The sequence below is a fragment of the Panthera onca genome, chromosome A2 (assembly GCF_046562875.1).
Source record: "Panthera onca isolate mPanOnc1 chromosome A2, mPanOnc1 haplotype 2, whole genome shotgun sequence".
Lineage (NCBI taxonomy): Eukaryota > Metazoa > Chordata > Mammalia > Carnivora > Felidae > Panthera > Panthera onca.
In genome coordinates, this window is record NC_138340.1 from 75,395,946 (window position 1) to 75,418,444 (window position 22,499).

General features: G+C 42.8%; 1 protein-coding gene across 4 annotated transcripts in view; it reads left to right on the top strand.

The window, feature by feature from the left end:
* The window catches only part of AMPH (amphiphysin), a 247,856-nt gene that overhangs the window by 93,738 nt on the left and 131,619 nt on the right, over positions 1-22,499 (top strand). For all 4 annotated transcript variants that reach the window (XM_060632223.3, XM_060632222.3, XM_060632226.3 and 1 more), the window contains exon 2: positions 13,436-13,516. In XM_060632223.3, the coding sequence (XP_060488206.1) occupies positions 13,436-13,516 (81 nt within the window). The remainder of the gene's footprint in view (positions 1-13,435; positions 13,517-22,499) is intronic.

Consider the following 22,499-nt stretch of genomic DNA (forward strand, 5'->3'; position numbering starts at 1 on the left):
CCACTGTGAAATTGCCTTTTGGCCACACATCCTGTTGGATGCATCTAAAATCCTTGGTGATGGTGAGCCTGGCATTTGGGGTATACTGCACAGCTTGGGGACCATTTAAAAACCTGTGGTATTTTGGTGGTACTGCTGTCTGAGATTATGCATACCATGTTTTGAGATGTTTCCTAAATACCCTGTAGCCTTTCTCTTTTTCTTTATTCGCAATGTGTTTGCAAGCCAGGGAGAGGCAAGTTACCAAAGGGCACCATTTAATAAAAAAGGAGGCAAGTTTGCTTAACATGCTGATTGGCCTTCCTCATACAACTCAGTGATCCCAGGCAGGACTGCAATGGGGACCTCACGGTGAGGATTGTGGTCATACTATTCTTTCCAACAGAACGTGCTACACTTTTTTTATTTTATTAAAAAAATTTTTTTAATATTTATATAGTTTTAAGACAGAGAGACACAGAGCACAAGTGGGTGAAAGGCAGAGAGAGGGAGATATAGAATCTGAAATAGGCTCCCAGCTCCGAGCTGTCAAACACAGAGCCCGACATGGGGCTCGAACTCACGAACTGTGAGATTGTGACCTGAGCTGAAGTTGGACGCTTAACAACTGAGCCACCCAGGCGCCCCGAACATGCTGCACTTTTAAATAATTTTTGGTCTTAAAAATACAAAACCAAAATGGGGAAAAGTGAGCTACTCTTGATAGTAGCCCAAATTCCACCCTCATTCCCCAGGCAAAGATTTTCCTGATTCAGGATTTGCAGTAGCACATCGGATGGTGGCATTTGGTCTTCTGATACGAACGAGAGTCACACGGAAGAATTCTATTTCCTGCTGCTCTAAAACTCTCCTCAGATGCTTCAGTAATATGGAGGAGTTGCTAATGAAGACAGTTTCTAGGAACCTAGACAGCTACTCTAGGCTACTCTTGGTTGCCTTGGCAATGTTGCTGACACATATGTCTTTCTTGGAGTTAGAGAATTGCCCAAGAAGTGTTTACTGAGCTTCAGAAAAATAACGGCTAGCAAACCATGCTGTCAATAAAGATGGTTCCATAGTCTTCACAGTGTGTCATTAACCATAAAAGATCCCTCTGTATCCTGGAAGGCCGAAGATGTGACATTGGCAATACACTTTCCTCAGATTCTCATCTGTTAGATGAGCAAGTTAGATTGCATGAAATCCATGCTCCCTGTCTGCTGTTTTACACTGTAGTTTAGGGTGAAGATGTTAAATCAAAGAAGAAAAAGAATTAACCCTTACTAAAAAGCACCTTTTGGAGTCAGGCATCAATTAGGCTCTTTTGCTTGTGTTCTCATTTAATCTCCCCAGAATTGGCATGCTCCCTGTTCTAAAGATGGGGAAACTATGGCTTGATGAAGTTAAAAGGTTTGCAGAGGTCATGGTGATCAAGTGGGGTCCTGTTTCATTTGACTTTTGTCCTTACTGTTTTTCTGCTGTGCCCGTGCTGTTTCTTATAATTCAGAGCAGTGGTTCTTCATCTGATGGAAGCCATGAACCCTCTGAATAAAAGACACATTCATATTGTATTAGGCATGTAATTTCAGGTCATCATGGACACCTTGGAATCTATCTGTGGACCGGATAAAGAGCCCCCTTGCCTAGAGGGAGGCCATGGTCATCTGTATTCTCAAGGGAGACCAACAGCCTTTCTACATGTTACTCACTCTTCAGGTCTCAATTGGAGAGACTCTGTGTAGTTGTGATTGTTCCTCTATGTGTATCTTCATCAAAGAAAGGGAAAGTTGCCTCCAGGGAGTAGCGATAGAGTCGTAGGATCTCAAGATAGATGTGTGCCTCAGAAGTCATCCGCAAGCCCCTACCATCAGGTACTTCAAGATTGTTCAGTGTTGTGTGTTAGGAGGTCAATAATTGTAATAGCTAACCTTCTTAAGCGCTTATCTCTGGACATTGAAATAAAAGTTTTACGTGTATGTGGGGCACCTGGGTGGCTCAGTCGGTTGAGCACCCTGACTCTTGATTCTGGCCATGGTCTCAGGGTTGTGGGATCCAGCCCTGCATCAGGCTCCATGCCAAGTGTGGAGCCTGCTTGTGATTCTCTCTCCCTAGCTCTCTCTCTCCCTCCCCAGCTCTCTCTCTCCCTCCCCTCTCCCTCACTTGTACACGCTTTCTCTCTCTCTCTCAAAAAAAAAGGTTTTTTTTACATGTATTACCATTTAATTTTCACACCATACACCGAGTTAGGTACGAGTATTCTCCTTAGTTTACAGATGAGCATACTACTATAGAAAGATGAAGAGCCTTGCCCAGGGCAGATTCCAAAGGACAGGGTGGGATGCCAGCTTCTATCCCTCTATCCTTCAAACCCAGCACCCTCTTTGTCACTTTGATATGCTGCCTCCTGTCACTTTGTTCCTACCCACAGGGAACATTTTAGCCCTCTTTTCCCTTAGGACTTCTCCCAAACCAGAGAATTCACATGCTAATGGAGCTTACACCTGAGCAAATCAATCAAGAATTCCCGAATTCCTTCTATTAAATTTGATTATTTTCTCTCTGGAGCAGGCAGGTAGGAAGACGGAGAACCTTCTTACAAATTTTTTCATTCACATGTAATTCCTTACCTGTTTTTGTAGTGAAGATCAGAGAAATCCATATGATGCAGAGACCAGAAACTGTTCCCTAAATTGTGCTCCAGTAAATAGTAACCTTATAAGAAGTTAACAAATCCACATGGGAAACACAGGGTTAAATAATGTTACACAGTATTGTTTTATTGCAGGACTTCTTAAAACCTTTAATATGCTTATAACGGAAGATCATGGGTGTGCGTGGATAGCTCAGTCAGTTAAGCATCTGACTCTTGATGTTGGCTCAGTTTGTGATCTCATGGTTGTGGGATCAAGCCCCATGTCGGGCTCTGTGCTGAGCATGGAGCCTGCTTGAGAGTCTCTCTCTCTCTCTCTCTCTCTCTCTCTCTCTCTGTCTCTCTCTCTCCCTGTCTGTCACTTTCTCTCTGTCCTTACCCTGCTTGTGCATATTCTCTTTCTCTCTCTCTGTCACTCAGAATAAATAAACATTTTTTAAAAAAGGAAATTGTGTAAGTTTTAGGAATTACATTGGAAGGGTGCAGTTGACTAAGGTCCAATGTATTTTCCATTCATTCAGCATTCTTTATTGCCTGTATATGTGGGTTCTCTGAATTCTTCCTGGAACTGGAACATCTTACCAATTCTCTCATTAAATACTGAGTTAAAAATAATCTTTGCCCATGTTCATTTGTATTTTTTAGGGTGCATTGTGATTGCCTCTTTTTTAACTTTTAACAATATTCTTTGATACTCTACCGAGAGATATATAGTATTTGGTTATCTTTCAAGTAGACTTGGCCCTGGATTTTTATTTTTTTACTTTTTAATTTTTTTGTGTAGAGATTTCTGAGATTATGTCCCATGGAACACTCTTTGGGAAACACTGTTTTATAAGAACATGGTAAATCAAAAGAGTAGCTGAAAACCAAATCCCAGCTTTATACAGACTTACAATACATAAACTTAGAACATCCCTGCAGAGTAGAAAGGAAGCAGACATTCTTATTCTGACTTTGGTCCTCATCCCCATGGGGTACAAAGCAGAGAAGCAATTATCCCAAAGTCCCACAGAGACAAGGCTCTCAGTCCCATCCATTTCCAACGATTATAGTCCAGAACCTCAACACACTGCCTTAGTGAGTGTTTTCTGTTTTTCTTTTTCCAGCTATAGCCTAATCTGCCCATCTCAACCTTTCAATTCACCTCCTGAAATCCTGGAGAAAGACTGTTGATAAGGTAGAACAAAGCTTCCAAAAATCTTTCCTATGATCTCTAATTAGTTAGCAATACACTTGGGTATGTAGACCGTGTTGCCAGAATGAGAGGGAAGTTGGCAGCATTTGGTGAAAATATGTTTTGTGAAGCCAAGATTATGGGCCCCAAAGAGCTCATGAAGGCGAGTGGTGGCCCTGCAGTGCTGTAGGGTCAGAGCAGGTGTAAGAGAGGACCTGGATCCTTCTTTCCCTGGGAGCTTGTCACTTGTCCTAATGGAATGATCTTGTCTTGACATCTGTGGAATCCGGTAAGGTTGTGTTGTCAGTGTTTCTGTCCCACTTCCTGCTCTGGTGACTCACTCTTTGTGTCCTGATTTTACAAGGAGGTAATGTTCCCCTAGGCCTTTTGCGAGTCAGAGGCAAATTGGACGGTTTCTGTCTAAGTGAGGGTAGAATGGGGAGAACACGTTGTGTAGAAACTGTGACCGTCACTCAGCGTTTATGGATAAATATAATGACCTACTTTGGATGGAGATGGTGTCAGATGGCTTTCATTTCATAAAAGTGTGGATCTTCTTGGAGTGCCTGGGTAGGTCACTCTGTTAAATGTCTGAGTCTTGATTTCATTCGAGGTCACGATCTCACGGTGTGTGAGTTCAAGCCCCATGTCGGACTCTGTGCTGACCGTACAGAGCCTGCTTGGGATTCTCTCTCTCTCTCCCTCTTTCTCTGCCCCTTGCCTGCTCACGTACACGTATGTGCTCTAAGTAAACAAACAAACAAACAAACTGAAAAAAAAAGTATGGATTTTCTCACCACTAGGTGAGACGCTGACTCTGGCATCACACTGTCTGCTTTGAGTCCTGGGTCCATTACATACGAACTCTATCACTGCGGTCAGTTACTCCAATTTTCAGTGTTCTCATTGGCAAAATGGAGATAATCGTTGTAACCTGACTCACAAGGTTGTTGGTAAAATTAAACTCATTTTTAGATCGAATGCATATAGAACGAGGGTTGATGTATTTTACATTTACATAGATGATAGCAAATAAATCAGAGAATTATGGAATTACGCATGTGGGACATTTTCAAAAGAGGAGGGAGAGCAAGAACATGTCCTTTCCTCTCTGTACTCCTTTTCCTCTGTATCCTGCCCATCAGCCCCAACAGCCCCCTCTTGATTTAGGAATTCACAGTCCCAATTGAAATCCCTGGTAGGGTTTTGTGAACTTTTTGTTCTACCTAAATCAACATCTTTCATGATTTTACTGCGGGTCAGTGTTTTTGCATTGCTGACTCATCTTCTGCTGGTACGGTGGGTAGCTGAGGTCACAAAGACTGTCTGAAGAATGCGTAGAAAGGAACCAGGAACAGAACTGCGTCCTGGTGAATTGCCTGGGTGCAGAGCTTCCATAACTACGCGCATTTACAGGGGCTCTTCTACAGGTGGATTGCCAACATTTTAGCAGACAAGTATTCTCTCGAACATCTGGCCAGTGGTAAATGGAGGAATATCTCCCCCCAGCTGAGGGGCATGAGGATTCATTTAAATAGTAGAACGAGGTTAGAGGGTCATTGTATTATTCTGTGCAATATTGGTATGTCCCTGAAGGGGGCCGAGGAAGGAAGACCCAGTCTCTCTCAGAGTGTCAGGATGATTTGAAGGCTTTAATAAACTTCTTTGTCACTGAATTTTGGTATAAATGTTGTATTCTGGGTCGGGTACTGGAGGTATCAGGTTTCCTGGAAAGGTAGCTCTGAGACAAGGTTGGCCAACCCAGGCACCTAGAAGAGAGCAGGATGTCGAATGCCAGGGTGAATGTCCATTTGTCTTCCCTTGATCAGTATTCCTTAAGCTGTTTTTTTTTTTTCCCTCACCAATAATTATTGTTTTTAAGTTGGAGCACTAAGATGTCCTCGACTTTAGAGATGGGGAAGGATGGAAGAAAGCAGACTTCAGGAGCCTGGTACCTGACCAGGTTGGTTGATGCATGAGTGAAAACAGCTTCGGCTGGTCCTCCCTGCACCTGCATTCTGAGGTCCCTTCTCACTTACCTCTGTTTCCCTTCCAGGCCCCTGAACTTTCTTTCCTCCATTGTGTTCTAATTCTCACTTGGCTCTGTCACACCTAGGATAAACCTGCTTGTGTCTGAGATTTATACTTTATCTCTACTATATGTCATTCTCAAATTTTTTAAGTCTGAAGGTCACTCAAATGGACAGAAGGCTGTGAACATTCCCTCTCTCACCTATTTTTGCTTATCTCCTCAAAAGTGTTTCCCAGAATGAGAGGAAGGCTCATGCCAGCCTCTGAGAGACTTTGATGCCATAATGGCTAATGTATTAAAATCTGCCAGAGCAAGGAGTGGATGTTGTAATGACGCAGACATAAATCTATAAAAGACCAGATAGAGGGCAAAATACAGGACCTTGACAGGAACACTCCAAAGGATGATTCATCTTGTTCCTCTCAAGTTAGAGCACATTAAAGCTACTGCTTTAAGTCTTTGAATATACCTAGCAAGAAGTCAAAGATCCAGTACCCTGAAGTTTGGCCGATAGTGCAGTGTCTGCTCATAGGATACCAGCACAAGCAAATACCCTGCATTGTCATGTACCTGATGGCCTCCTTCCAGTCCTTGGAAGTCCTTATGGAACTTGGCACAGGGCCGGAGTGAGCACTTGGTAAATGCTTTCTGAATGTGCACATGGACATGTGGGTATCTGGACAGATGAGTGAATGAATCCTCTGCACATGGGCAGGGGCCAAAGACCCAACTCTCCATGTCTTATCCAGACGAGAAGAGACCATGGTCATCCCATGTAGTTGCCTCCTGGATTCAGTGGATAGTGTATACGTGATTTTATGTGCTCTTCTTTTTTATAAATACAGAGAGTGTGGAGAGAGGGGTGCCTCCTTGTTCAGAGAAGGCTAAATTAGGTGGTTCTCTCCTTGACTGCCTAAATCAGAGAGTTCTGAATTTTTAGAGACATTACTTGGGCACTTCAGGAGCAATTGCTCTAGAGAATTGCTCTTAAAAAGAATATAAGGGGCGTCTGGGTGTCTCAGTTGGTTAAGCGCCCAACTTTGTTCAGCTCAGGTCATGATCTCCTGGTTTGTGAGTTTGAGCCCCACATTGGGCTCTGTGCTAACAGTGCAAAGCCTGCTTGGGATTCTGTCTCTCTCCCTCTCTCTCTGCCCCTCCCCTGCTCTCTCTTTCAAAATAAATAAACCTAAAAAAATAAAATAAAAAAACAATGTGAGATTCATGTCTTTGGAGCAGCCCAGGCAAACCATTACTAACTGCTTTAGGAGACACTGAAATAGGGTTTACTTGTGGAAATACTCCAAGCTACCATATTCCCGCTTTTCCTTCCTGTTTAATTTTTAATTTGCCCATGTCACGGTGTCTTTTTACGATCACATCAGAACTTCTGAACTCAGGCCTGAGAGGGGAGGGTGACACAGCCAGCCATAGAGGGATGCTTCAGAATCTCATCGAAAGGAAAGGCAGTTTGAAAATGCTTATTCAACTTAGGATGTAATTTTGCATTCGAAAAACAGCAGCGACAAAATAACAAAATCCTGTTGTTTCAAAACAGTAAGGTGTCAGTGCAGATGAAATAAGCTGTGAGGTGAAAGACCGAAGTCCTGAAGCAAAACGCATGAGGCACAACATTGTCTGCCATTTGCCTGTGCGTGGAAGGTGGCTCGTGTCGTCAGAACCTGAGTATCAGATCCGTGAATGTATAGTAATCGCCCTGTAACGTGAACGTCAATGGTGCCAAACTGGTCAGGTTAATGGATATTTTCAGTTACTGGGAGGAAAATCACAAGACTCTTCATGTGTGTTTTCCAGCTGAGCCATCGCTTCCGTCCACAGGTCTTGTTGCATGTTTCTGGTTCTGACCTTTCCTAATCCCGCATCGAAACCATCCCCCTCCCTGGAGCCTTCGCCGCAGCCTAGGTCCCTGGTTCTCAGCGGCAGAAACCTGAGATCATCTGTGCGTCTTCTCTGTCCCCACCCTGTCCATCTTGTAAGCCAACAAGTGTAGTGTGGATTGCGCTTTTTTAAAAAATACATTTATTTATTTTTGAGAGACAGAGAGCACAAGTGGGGAGGGGCAGAGAGAGAGAGAGAGAGAGAGAGAGAGGGACACACACACAGAATCCGAAGCAGGCTCCAGGCTCTGAGCTGTCAGCATAGAGCCCGACGCGGAGCTTGAACCCGTGAACTGCAAGATCATGACCTGACCCAAAGTCGGACACTTAACCGACTGAGCCACCCAGGCGCCCTGGATTGTGCTTTTTAAGTGTCTGCCCAGTGTGTTTTCTCACTCAGGCTCAGTGGCATTGCCTGGACTGTGTAGTCTCTTAACTGGTCCCACCTTTACAAAGAGTCTTGCTCTCTTCTGATCTGTCCTTACCATTGTCTCCAGGCTGCACAAATCCATGCAGGTGGCTCCCTCCAAGGAAAAGCATCATTGGCTCGCCACGGTCTGCAGGAGAAAATGAAAGTCTTGAGTCTTGCAGACTAATAAACCTCTCTGTCATCTGTCATCCACCTCCCACGCTCGCTTCGTCTACCCCGGTTCCCCTCACCTCGCGCCTCAGCATACCACACTCACGGTCCCTAGAACTGGCTCGCCTTTCTGCAGCCCCCTGCATGGTTGGGCACACAGTCTTCAGTAAGTCTGTCTTCTCTTCAGTTGGAGATAGGAGTGTTCTTGACTGTGATTTGTGTTCTTTCGTAGGGAAAATGTCAAACTTGATACATTCATTATAGATTCAAGAATTAGGTGATATCTGAAATTAGAATCCGAATTTGAATGAGAAGATACTTATTTCAGGGGCGCCTGGGTGGCTCGGTCGGTTAAGCTTCCACTCTTGGTTTTGGCTCACGTTCCGATCTCATGGTTCATGGGTTCGAGCCCTGCGTTGGGCTCCACACTGATGGTGTGGAGCCTCCTTGGGATTCTCTCTCTTCCCCTCTCTCTCCCCCTCCCCAGAGATTTCTCTCTCTCAAAATAAATAAACTTAATATATATTATTTTGTCCCCCTGTTTGATGAGTAAATCTCTTCTCTGGCACCTCTATCTATTGGTTAAGCTCAGATTGCTGTTAGGACAGTGAGCTCATTATGTCTACCAAAAAACTATTTCATTTCCAGAAAACCATGAAAAATGTGTTAGTACAAAAAAAATTTTTTTTTATATACATAGCTTTTACCTACCAATGCTAGTTCTCGATCTCGGTTTCGGATGGAACAAGTCTGGTCTTTATTGTGATGATCCTTCAGATATTTGAAGACAATTACACTCTCTTCCTTCTGGTCTCCTTTTCTCCTTGTTAATACCCCCAATTATATCACATATTCCTCTTACCTCAGGGTGTCAATTCTCTCTACCTTTCTGGGGACTCTAGCTGGCTCCAGGATGACTGTGAATTTATGTGTTGCCCAGCTTGTCCAGCCCAGAGGAACTTTTGGGCCTGCTCTGTCAGTTGCTGTCATGCCTACTGGTGCAGCCTGAGAGCCCTTTGTCAACACATACAGACCATCTGCTGAGGTCATCCCTTCTTTCTCCTGAACGGCACCCATCATGTGTTCCTAGCATCCATTCTGTTGCATGTTGGTTGAAAGTCGAAAACATACATTCAGTCCTTGTATAATTGTATTTCTGACTGAAAGTTTTATCCCTGTTGAGTTTCTTCTCGTTAGAGAAGGTCTTTTTGTGAATCCTGATTCTCCTCATGTGAGATGTCCAATATGTGAGATCTCCTCCTCATGTTTTTGTGACCCTAAGTTTATGCTGTTGATGAAATTAAAATAGGATGAGGGGTGCCTGGGTGGCTCTGTCTGTTAAGTGTCCAACTTCAGCTCAGGTCATCATCTCATGGTTTGTGGGTTCGAGTCCCGCATCGGGCTCTGTTCTGAGAGCTCGGAGCCTGGAGCCTGCTTCAGATTCTGTGTCTCCCTCTCTCTCTGTCCCTCCCCCTCTCACTCTCTGTCTCTGCAGACTAAGAAATAAACATTAAAAACATTTTTTTTTAATTTAAAATAGGATGAGCTGGCTCCTGTGAGAATCAGCTGAAATAAGAGACAGAATTCCCTAACGCAGTGAATGGCTTGGAGAAGGTTCTCAGCAAAGGCCAGATCCTTTCTTGCCCCTGTCCTCATGCCTTTTCTGTCTCCACTCTGTGGCTGCTGCCATCAAGATGTGGGTGTGCTGTGACCCAGAGAGGTCTGGGTCCCTTATTACTTTCAGTAGAAGAGAGAGAGTGGGATTATAGTATCGTCCAATCATAATTCCATCTCTCTTGGCACCTAGGAACAGTGTTTTTGGTTATTTTTTCTATTTTAATTATACTCTACAATTTCTAGAAATACAGATTGCAAGGCACTATGATTTAAAATTTAAATAACACGGGGCACCTGGGTGGCTCAGTCAGTTAAGCATCCAACTTTGGCTCAGGTCATGATCTCATGGTTCGTGAGTTCGAGCCCTGCACTGGGCTCTGTGCTGACAGCTCAGAGCCTGGAGCCTACTTCGGATTCTGTGTCTCCCTCTCTCTCTTTGTCCCTCCCCTGCTCATGCTGTGTCTCTGTTTCTCTCAAAATAAAAAAAAGAAACAAACGTTTTTTAAAAAAGGAAATAAAATTTAAATAACAGACTTTCAGCAGAGGGTCTGTGAAAAATCCCTTTCACAATTGTAGATACGCACCCTTGAAGCTGTGTCTTTCTTAGGGTACGGTGGCCTTCAGGAATCTCAGGTGAGAACGTGAGAATGAGAGTTAGGATATGTAAGTCCCATTTGCTTCCCATAAGAAGGAAGAGGCTCTCTGTGAGTGGGGATAGGGGTGCCAGACCTCAAAAAGGGGATTTTCTGGAGAGTCTCCAGTAGGCCACTTAACTATGTGTTCCTGTTTCCTAAGCTGTCATGTGGGTAAAATAAGATGTAGCTAGGGGTGTTGTGAGAACAAAAGACGTGACATGTAAATCACTTTCTGTGGTTTCAGGCACGTAGCGGAGACTCGATGAACATCAGTCTCTTTTCTCCCACTGCTGAAACCACAGTGCCTTTGCACTGCGCAGACAGTGGGTGGGGGGGCGAGGTTGCCTGCTCAGAAGACTGACAGCTTTCGTGGCTTTTGTGAACTGCTGACGTTACATGAGGTGTTGCTTCTTTTCAAAGGCTCAACTGCTCTAGGGGAGCCAAACATTTATGAAATAGTAAATTTTAAGAATTAGGGGGAAGATCACATAGTAAATGCTAGGTACCTTTCCCCTGTTAGTTTTAGTGTTTCTGTGTGTGGACACAGGTCATTTGGGAGACTTGACTTTAAAATGAAAAATAATTTTTTTTAAGTTTATTTATTTTTGAGAGAGCGAGTGAGAGAGTGAGCATGAGTTGGGAAGGAGCAGAGAGAGGGAGAGAGAGAATCCCAAGCAGGCTCTGTGCTGTTAGCATGGAGCCCGACGTGGGGCTCGATCTCACAGACCTGAGCTGAAATCAAGCGTTGGATGCTTAAGTGACTGAACCACCCAGGCGCTCCTAAAATGAAAACTTTTTATTTATTTTTTTTAATTTTTTTTTAATGTTTATTTATTTTTGAGACAGAGAGAGACAGAGCATGAACAGGGGAGGGGCAGAGAGAGAGGGAGACACAGAATCTGAAGCAGGCTCCAGGCTCTGAGCTGTCAGCACAGAGCCCGACACGGGGCTCAAACTCGCGGACCGTGAGATCATGACCTGAGCCAAAGTCGGCCGCTTAACCGACTGAGCCACCCAGGCGCCCCTAAAATGAAAACTTTTTAAAAGGTAGATGGAATAAAGAAGCAAGCAAGCACTTTTTTTTTTAAATCATTTCTTTTTTTAAAAATTATTTATTCATTAAAATAATTTTTTTTTTTTTTAATTTTTTTTTCAACGTTTATTTATTTTTGGGACAGAGAGAGACAGAGCATGAACGGGGGAGGGACAGAGAGAGAGGGAGACACAGAATCAGAAACAGGCTCCAGGCTCTGAGCCATCAGCCCAGAGCCTGACGCGGGGCTCGAACTCACGGACCGTGAGATCGTGACCTGGCTGAAGTCGGACGCTTAACCGACTGCGCCACCCAGGCGCCCCTAAAATAATTTTTTTTAAGTTTATTTATTTAGAGGGAGAGAGTGCATGTGTCCACATGGGGCAGAGGGTGAGAGAGACAGAATCTCAAGGAGGCACCATGCTCCACGCGGAGCCCAGTGTGGCACTCAGGCTCACAAACCGTGAAATCATGACCTGAGTCAAAACCAAGAACCAGACCCTTAACTGAGCCACCCAGGCACCCTGCAAATTCTTCATTCTTAAGTTATTTTACTTTAGATGCAGATCTGGGGTTGGATGGGAAGAGGTCTTGTAACAAGGCCCAGAATCCCCATGTCGTTGAAGTTCCTTCTTCTGCACGTGGGTCCTGTGTGTTTTTGCTTTGCTGCCTCTAACAGCAGTCGTCATAAAAATAATAGTGACACTATCTTGCATTTACACAACACTTCTAAGTTGATCTTGTTCTTACAGTTTTTCAAAAGTTAAAGATAACATTTTCATGTAAATAATTTTCAACTCATTAAGGCAGTGTTCATGGGGGTTTCTTAAGTTTTTGTTTTTTGGGTTTTTTTTCTTTTCTTTTTTTTTTATTCTCGAATGACTTGGTGTTTTAGATACTACACGTGGGACTACTGAGTAGGGAACACAGGTGTGGTTCTCAGGATCCTTCTGCTCTATGCCCAGGTAACTCTCTGCTGTATCTGTGAGAGTACCTTCTCCTGTTACCCAATCCTGTGCTCCAGGAAGACGGAACCACTCCTGCCCAGTCCCACAATATGTAATGATTTTTCCAGTGATCTCTGCAGAGGCTCCTTCCTTGGTGGGAATGCAGTCTGCCACATTCCTGTCTGCTGGCATTTCCAGCACAGTTTGAATCAGCTCGGCAGAGCATTCCCTGGTAACCTCGGCTCCTAAGGGATATTGCTCACAATACTGTTAACCCTTCATATTGCCTGTGACCCATGGTCTCTGATATGTAACTTGTGAACCTGCCTTGTTTACATCACTGGACTCTGCATTTCTCAAGATTAAGTACTGGGGCCTGGTTTCATTCATCTTTACATTTCTGGATCCTAGTGCTTAGCAGGGGGCTTTGCGTATTCCAGGACATCACTGAGCATTTTATGAGTTGAAGGGCATATTCGAAGGCGGTGGGGGAGAATTTGCCTTGTGCCTGGCTCCAGTAATTCTAACACCATCCCTCAAAAGTAGGCTAAGTGTCTAGTAGAATAACTTTGGTTCACTGTTTCATAAACATCTGGGTACCTGTTATGTATCAAGCATCGTGCCAGATTGGACAAGACAAGGCACAGCCTTTCAGTAATCGATTTATATCGATACATGCAATGTAGCATTTTCTCAGCCTGTGAGCAGCAGAACTGTGGTTAAAATCCCAGTCTGATCACCCGGAACCCAGCGAGCCAAGATGCTTCCAGAACAGAAACACTAGCTATGTTGAGTGACATCTCCTCAAGAGAGCAAAACAAGAGCCTTGCCCTGCCTATTATTCGAAGACGCTGTTAAATCAAACTGTTTTTGTTTCCTTTGCAAACTAGGTCCTTCAGAAGCTTGGGAAAGCTGATGAGACAAAAGATGAGCAGTTTGAAGAATATGTCCAGAACTTCAAGCGGCAAGAGGTGAGTACAGTTTTCTAGTGTTCGGAGGGAGAAATGGGTTTGACTGTGTCTGTGAACTTCTTTCTTTGGGGTTGGCGTGCCAATCTGGGGGGTGGCACTGCTGATTCTGTAGGCTCTCTTGTGATGGGCGAACAAAGAGGCAGGAGGCACTACAGGAAGAAGCTTTGTGCTTCAGTCGTAATCTCAGGAGATGAAGACGTTGCTGGTCTGGAGCTCTTCGATACAGATTATCGATCTAAAGGAAAGATGCTGTTCGTGGTGATTTAGAGTATTGGTATAGTATTAAAGAAACAGTAGTTCAGATACCTCCTGCACAATTATTTCAGTTGTTGCATGCTTCAAGATCATGCATTCTCAAGAGGGATTATATCTCCCCCAAGAGGGTGGAAAATGGTTCTTTGTGGGTGAAAAAACCAGTGTATATCACATAAATAGATACATAGTGTATCTGTGGTATTGAAATTTCATGGGGGTATGTGATGAGGAAAAATAGGTCTAAAATAGCTCCTTAAGGGAGATGATAATGAGGAAAAAGTTTGAGAAACATGATTAGATTTGTGCTATTCCTTCCTTTTTTTTTAAGTTTATTTATTTATTTTGAGAGACAGACAGAGAGCAGGGGAGGGGCAGAGAGGGAGAGAGAGAGAATCCCAAGCAGGCTCCATGCTTTCAGCGCAGAGCCTGATATAGGGCTCGAACTCAGGAATGGTGAGATCACCACCTGGGCTGAAACCAAGAGTTGGATGCTTAACCAACTGAGCCACCCAGGCTCCCCTGTGGTGTTTGTTCTTTTAATGGGCTGCATAAAGACACATGCATAAAGAAACGAACTCTTTTAGAAAATTATCTGTGTATATCTCTAAGGCTTGGATAAGAATGGACAGAATATCCATTGGATATCTGGACAGAATATCGCTCTTTAGAGAGCATGCATGAGGGTCAAGGTGGGGGAAGGTACACGTGGGGCCATCTGCAGTTAGAAGCCTCCCATCTGGAGATCATACTAGCCATGGGGTGGGAGGAAGGCTGCACCACCAGATTCTGGAAAATGGGGTTTGGACATGGGGATGATGTGAGGACACAGCTTTATTTTCCTGGTGTCACTGGAGCTACCAGTGTCCCCAGGATGTTGTGGCCTTGGGGATGACGACAGTCAGTAATATCAGATCATCACAGGTTTCTTTTTTATTTTTTAATGTTTATTTTTCAGAGAGAGAGAGAGAGAGAGAGAGCGAGAGCACAAATGGGGGAGGGGCAGAGAGAGATGGGAACAGAGGATGAGAAGTGGGCTCCTTGCTGACAGCAGAGAGCCCAATGCAGGGCTTGAACTCATGAACCCTGAGATCATGACCTGAGCTGAAGTCGGACAGTTAATCGACTGAGCCACCCAGGCGCCCCGATCATCACAGGTTTCATTTTGTCCCCTTTGTTCCTGTTTGCAGATCTCAAATTGCGGAGATTTCTTTCTTCCATGTGTGTACCCGAGCACCCACTGTTTGTCTCCCTGCATCCATCCTATTTTTGTCCCTCACCAACACAGGTGGTAAAAATCCAGCAGGTATGGAGCCAGGTAGACCAGTCTCCATCAGAACGCATTCCTGAAGGCCTCCAATTTTATCCCAAGACTAAGCATTGACATGTGCAGAGAGACAGATACTCCGTTTACTGTGATAGCCATCTTGTTCTGTCTGAAAGTGACGATGGAGAGAAGGGAGTTGGAGAAGAAAGCCATGGGGGACAAATAGAGCATATCCACAGAGAGCTTTGCATTCATGAAGGTAGAAGAGACAGTTCTATAGCAATCTTGGATCTAGGCCCATAGACTATGTTGGCCTCCAGTCTCCTCCAGGAGAACAGATTCTCCACGTCTCCTTATGTTCTTATGCTGTGAGTTCTTGTACGTTTCTCCCTTGCACTTGGATCACACTCAGACACAGCACCATCTGGATTGCAGTGACTTCCTGCAGAAAAGATGATCAGTCACTGCCCTGTTGCTTTGCAGGGTGATCCTGAATACCTGCTTTAAGGAATTGGAATTAGAAAGAAGTGATTCAGGTTTATAGATGTACCTGTCTGAGGATTTACACTCTACCCTTTGAAACTTCGTCTTCCTTTCGGGGGTGTCCCCGTGGAGCTGATTAGGTCTCTGCTCTTGGATTTTTTCCTGTATCACTCTTATGGTGTCTTGATGCAGTTAGCGTCCCAGAAGGCTAACCTTGGGAAGCATCAAGTTCAGGAATGCATTCATGACTAGGAAGCACTTTGTATTTTCCAATTACAGTGAATTCTTATTGGCCCTTTTTTGGACTTTGTTGAGCGGGCCAGGTGAGAATTATTTTTTGTCTAAAGCACTAAAGGAAAGTACAGTTGGTCACATCATCTGCTCCATCGGTTACGTGCCACTAGCATCAGCAGTGTGAGGTGACCGTGCAATGCTGCTGTGTCTTCCACTCCCATCACAAGATATACATTTTCTTAAACAGGTACTTTCTTTTAAAAAAATGTTTAGTGGGGCAGCTGGGTGGCTCGGTTGGTTAAGCATCTGACTTCAGCTCAGGTCACGATCTCATGGTCCGTGAGTTTGAGCCCCATGTCGGGTTCTGTGCTGACCGCTCGGAGCCTGGAGCCTGCTTCAGATTCTGTGTCTCCCTCTCTCTCTCTGCCCCTCTCCCTTTCTGTCTCTCTCTCTGTCTCTCAAAAGTAAACATTAACAAGAAATACTTATTTAGTTTTGAGAGACGGCGGGGGCAGAGTATCTGAAGCGGGCTCTGTGCTGACAACAGAGATTTTTAAATGTTATAGACAAAATCATATGCTATCAATTCTTGAAGACTTTGGTCCTTTGTACAATATTAGCAGATTTCAAGATCTGGGTAAAACTTCAAAATCTGGGGAAGTTTGAACAAGCAATTCTACCTTATAAGAGTGAAACAATTACGTTGGAAATACAGAAATGGTATTACTCAAAGAGTATCTTAACCCCCTCTGTCTCCCTTTGAAAACAGTTTTGCATCAAAAACATCTTACATTTGCACATACTCATTTTGATGGCTTTTTTTTGTTTTCATCATAAAAAATAAGTTTATAGTCATTTTAGTGCAATAAGGAGGGATGGTACCTTAATCCTGTCCGTATACTAGAAGGAGAGAAGAATACGCTGAGAAAGGTGTTTCTACATATACATGTGTAGAAACTTTAACCTAGAAAGATGGATCTACTAAGATTGTGGCATCTCTACGAGGCCTAGTACTTTTAATGTTAACATAATGGCAAATCATTACTTTAATGGCAGAAGGCATCATCTAAAGGCGACAGACTCTGAGGATATTATCTGACCCAGGAAATCAAGATTTCATGTTTTTTTCTGTGATAATATGTTTTTCAAATCCGAAAAGATACTACTTAGGGTATAAAATGAACTATATTTGTATTTGTGCACTATAGTATGGTAACTTCATCATGCTTAATTAGTACTTAATCCAGAGTAGATTATTCTAGAATATTCTAGAAAGTATTCAAACATTTTTGGGCTCTGATGATCTTACTTTTAAATTCCCTGTAGTAAAATTCTGAAAGTCCTCATAATGATTGATGTATGCCCTGATCCTTCATGTTGGAAACAAAGGTGGCATCAGGGTCTGTGTTTGAACTCAAGCTTGAAGCTTAGCCTTTATCTTATTCCAACCCCAGGTTTTTCTTTTTGATCACAAACGTCTTTTCCTAAAAGGTGGTTTTTTTTAGACTGAGAGCATGGGTGAAGGGTCTGTGTACAACTGTCTCGGTTGTCCATTGGGTTTCCCCATTGCTGTGCTTTTCATGGTCCAGATTTCCTAAACTACTCAACTGGGGCCAGGAGGAAAGGGAGAGAAGGGGGAGAGCAAAAGGGAATAGAGTGAACTCTGCAGAGAGCTTGGGATTTTCCATGATGACGAGTACCAAAAAGAGCAAGAATTATAGAAATCTATCCAGCAGCAAGAACAAAATCTGACTTCCACATGTCCTCCCCAAAGTGTTTTTTTTTCCCTTCCTTTTTATTTTGCCTGTCTTACCAAAGCTGCTAATGAGTAGCAGAATTGACTGGTGTGAACATCGCCTACTTTCATCTGGCTGCCTGCTGCCAATTGTGTTAATGAGCAGAGAGAAGGTCCCAGAGAGGAAAGAAGGTCCTTGGCCTTTCTCCCTCCTTCTTGCTAATAAACTTGCCATTAAAATGCCATGCTTATGGCAACTGTGCTAACTGCAACAAGAATTGAATAACTTAGGGGCTGTGTGGGCTCAGGTTACCAACTCTTTGGTCACATTTCAGTGAGTACAGCTGTGAGCACCCAACTGGACTTACAGCCCAAGAATAATACTTCAAATATTCCAATTAGTATTCATTATTGTTATTATTCCAATTATTAGAATCATCCAGTGACTGAAAGCTGGAGTCGTGTCTTCTCCTTACTAATCTCTTCTCAGCACAGGGGACCTGTGTGGCTGCTTTCATCCTTTTATGTCTACGGGATCTAGTGCTTTGCACATAAGCTTTAAAAATACTTGTCCTACATCCCCAAAGGCAAGGGAATTAAAAGCAAAAATGAACTACTGGGACCTTATGAAGATAAAAAGCTTCTGCACAGCAAAGGAAACAACCAACAAAACTAAAAGGCAACCAATGGAATGGGAAAAGATATTTGCAAATGACATATCGGACAAAGGGCTAGTATCCAAAATCTATAAAGAGCTCACCGAACTCCACACCCAAAAAACAAATAACCCAGTGAAGAAATGGGCAGAAAACATGAATAGACACTTCTCTAAAGAAGACATCCGGATGGCCAAGGCACATGAAAAGATGCTCAACGTCGCTCCCCATCAGGGAAATACAAATCAAAACCACACTCAGATATCACTCATGCCAGTCAGAGTGGCCAAAATGAACAAATCAGGAGACTATAGATGCTGGAGAGGATGTAGAGAAACGGGAACCCTCTTGCACTGTTGGTGGGAATGCAAATTGGTGCACCCACTCTGGAAAACAGTGTGGAGGTTCCTCAAAAAAATAAAAATAGACCTACCCTATGACCCAGCAATAGCACTGCTAGGAATTTACCCAAGGGATACAGGAGTACTGATGCATAGGGGCACTTGTACCCCAATATTTATAGCAGCACTCTCAACAAGAGCCAAATTATGGAAAGAGCCTAAATGTCCATCAACTGATCAATGGATAAAGAAATTGTGGTTTATATACACAATGGAGTACTACGTGACAATGAGAAAGAATGAAATATGGCCCTTTGTAGCAACGTGGATGGAACTGGAGAGTGTGATGCTAAGTGAAATAAGCCATACAGAGAAAGACAGATACCATATGTGTTCACTCTTATGTGGATCCTGAGAAACTTGACAGAAACCCATGGGGGAGGGGAAGGAAAAAAAAGGAGGTTAGAGTGGGAGAGAGCCAAAGCATAAGAGACTCTTAAAAACTGAGAACAAACTGAGGGTTGATGGGGGGTGGGAGGGAGGGGAGGGTGGGTGATGGGTATTGAGGAGGGCACCTTTTGGGATGAGCACTGGGTGCTGTATGGAAACCAATTTGACAATAAACTTCATATATTGAAAAAAAAATAACTTGTCCTACCTAGGGCATCTGGGTGGCTCAGTCGGTTGAGTGTCCAACTTTGGCTCACCCATGATCTCCTGGTTCCGGGGTTCGAGCCCCACATTGGGCTCTGTGCTGACAGCTCAGGGTTTAGATTCTGTGTCTCCCTCTCTCTCTGCCCCTCCCTTGCTCGTGCTCTGTCTCTCAAAAATAAATAAACATTAAAAAATTAAAAAAAAAACAAAAAACACTTGTTCAACCTAAAGCTGAACCTAGTGACAGGAATGATCATTTTGAGCACTCTCTTAGAGCATGTTTTTATTTCAGGGATGGAAAAGATGTTGAATATTTGAATTTTTGCAAGCAGTCTCATGACGTTTTTTAATACATATGCATATAAGTAATTAAAAATAAAACTTAACAGAATAGAAGTTTTTAAAAATGTAAATACAAATATACTCCCACAGTGTGTTAATGTGTGAATAAAATTTTTATTTATGGCAAATTGCATTTACATTTGGAAAATTTTTGCAATTTTCTTGAACACATAGGCCCAGCAGTTACCTTAGAGTTATTTCTTTTTACTACAGATAATCATGATCTGAATATGTTAGTGTATCCACCTTTTATTTATTTATTTATTTTAACTGTTTATTTATTTTGGGGGAGAGAGCAAACACAGGTGCAAGTGGAGGCGGTGCAGAGAGAAAGAAAGGAGAGAATTCTAAGCTCTGTGCTGTCGCCTTAGAGCCTGGCTTGGGCTTGATCCCATGAACTGTGAGATCATGACCTGAGCTGAAATCAAGAGTCAGACACTTAACCTACTGAGCCGCCCAGGGGCCCCTGGGTATCCACCTTTTATGCTAACAGTAACCTTTCCTCTGAAGTAACCACTGCCTTGATTAAATGTGAGCCCATCCATCTGTCTGGGATAATGATCCAATTCTAAAGGACAGCATCCTACCTCAGAGTGTGGAGAACCTCAGCCAGCCTACAGAGCCTCCCGTCTGGTCATCAGACCTTCTGGGTTTTGAGTAAAAACTTCAAGCGGTGAGTTTTGTGTCCACCAGGGCAGCAGTTTTCAAACTTCAGCTGCATCAGAATCACCCAGAAGGCCTCAGGACAGCACAGATTGCTGTGCCCCACCCCTGAGCTGCTGAATCACCCAGAAGGCCTCAGGACAGCACAGATTGCTGTGCCCCACCCCTGAGCTGCTGATTCAGTAAGTCTGGGGTAAGGCCTAGAAATGTGCATTTCTGACAGGTTCCCAGGAGATGCCAGTGAGGCTGTTCCGGGCAACAAATTGAGGACCTGTGCTTTGTTTCTATTCATATACTTTTTTTCAACCACTTCCTCTGATGAGTTCTTGAAGCTTCTAACCCTGTGTTTGATATCTATTTTAGTATCTTTATGACAAAAGACGGCTAGAGATTTGGTGGCCATGCCCAGAATTATCTGTGATCTGCGTAACTGAGGTCTACTGAGAGGATCTTATCTCTAGCGGGCACGATTTGGAGTACAGGGGCAGAGTTCCCTTCTTCCCATGGCTGTTGATCCTGGAAACTGTATGCCTTGTGAAAATACAGGTGCCCCTGCAAGAGAAAAAATATGTGCTGCTCAGACCTTAATCAGGATGAGTTTAATAAGGCTTTTTTTCCCTAGATACTCAGGCTCAATAGGAGAAAGTATAGAAAGTATCAGAACTCTAGATACAGGATCCTGAGAAGAAATGAAGAGTTCTTATTGGTGGTGGGGCAGGGAGGGGTGTCAAATGCAGCGAATATAAGGCCTTGAAAATAAAATCTTTCAAGCAGCTGAAGCAATGCTGGCAGGGAAATTTATGGCATTACATGCTTACGTTGGAAACAAAGAAAGGAAACAAATCAGTGATCTAAGTTCCAACCTTAAGAAACTAGAAAAAGATGAACAAAATAAACCCAGAGCAAGCAGAAGGAAGGAAATACAAAAGAGCAGAAATCAATGAGAGTGAAAATCGAAAGCAATAGAGAAAATAAATGAAATAAAAAACTGGTTCTCCAAAAAAATTAATACATTTGATAAATCTTCAGCACAACTGAACCCCCAAATAGACTCAAATCATCAATATCAGGAATGAAACAAATGGTATCACTATAGATCCTGTAGCCAGTAAAAGGACAACAAGGAAATACTGTGAAGAGATTTTAATTAATTAATTTATTTTTAGCAGGGACGGGAGAGAAGCGTCACCCAAGAGAATGACATATGCAAAAGCCAGAAGTTCAGGAGAAAACCACCTTTGAAAAATGGCGTATGATTTAATAATATTAATGCTAAGAGCTGAGTCAGGTGCGTGAGGGTGGAGATGAGCTGGCCAAATAAATGGGCGTGTAAATCTGTAACACAGTGTCAGTAAATCAAACCTAGCAATATAAAAAGAATTATAAGCATGACCAAGTAGGATCTATTCAAAATATATAAGGCTGGTTTAACATATCAAAATCAATCAGTGTAATCCACCATATAAACAATGTAAGGAAGAAAAAACCTTATGATCATACTAATTGAAGTAGAAAAAATATGTGACAAAATCTAACACTCATTTGTAATGAAAATGCACAGCAATTTAGGAATAGAGGGGAATTACCTCAACTTGATAAACAGTATATACAAAATAATTAAGTCTCACACTATACTTAATAGCAGAAGACTGAATGCTTTTCCCTTAAGATTGGGAACAAGTCAAGGATGTCTGCACTCACCCATGCTGTCCAGTATAGAAATGGAAGTTTTAGCAAATATAATAAAGAAAGAAAAAGGAAATGCAAGGCACACAGATCAGAAAGAAGATATAAAACCGTCCATTTGCAGATACATTGTGTATATAGAAAATCCCAAGACTGCAACCAAAAACTCCTAGAACTTATAAGTGAGTTTAGCTGTGTCACAGGATACAAGATCAGCACCCCAAAATCAATCATACTTATATCCATTAGCAATGAACATGTGGAAATCAAAGATATATAAACATAGTAACATTCTAAAGAAAGAAAATATTTATGTACACACTTCACAAAATAGATACAGTATTTATATGCTGAAAATTACAATATGCTAATGAAAACTCAAAGAACTAAATAAATGAAAAGACATACCATGTTCATGGATTGGAAAGTTCAACATAGTAAATATGTAAATTATAACCAAATCGGTCTGTAGGTTTAATGAAATTTCATGTAATTCTTAGCAGCAGCTTTTTAAAAGACATACACAAGCTTATTCTAAAATTTATATGGAAGCATCCAGACCCTAGAATAGAGACAAGAATAAAGAGAGAAGAATCCATTCTATTTCAATATTAAATCCTCTTATATTGCTGCAGTTTGATATCAGCAGAAGGATAGATACATAAGTAAT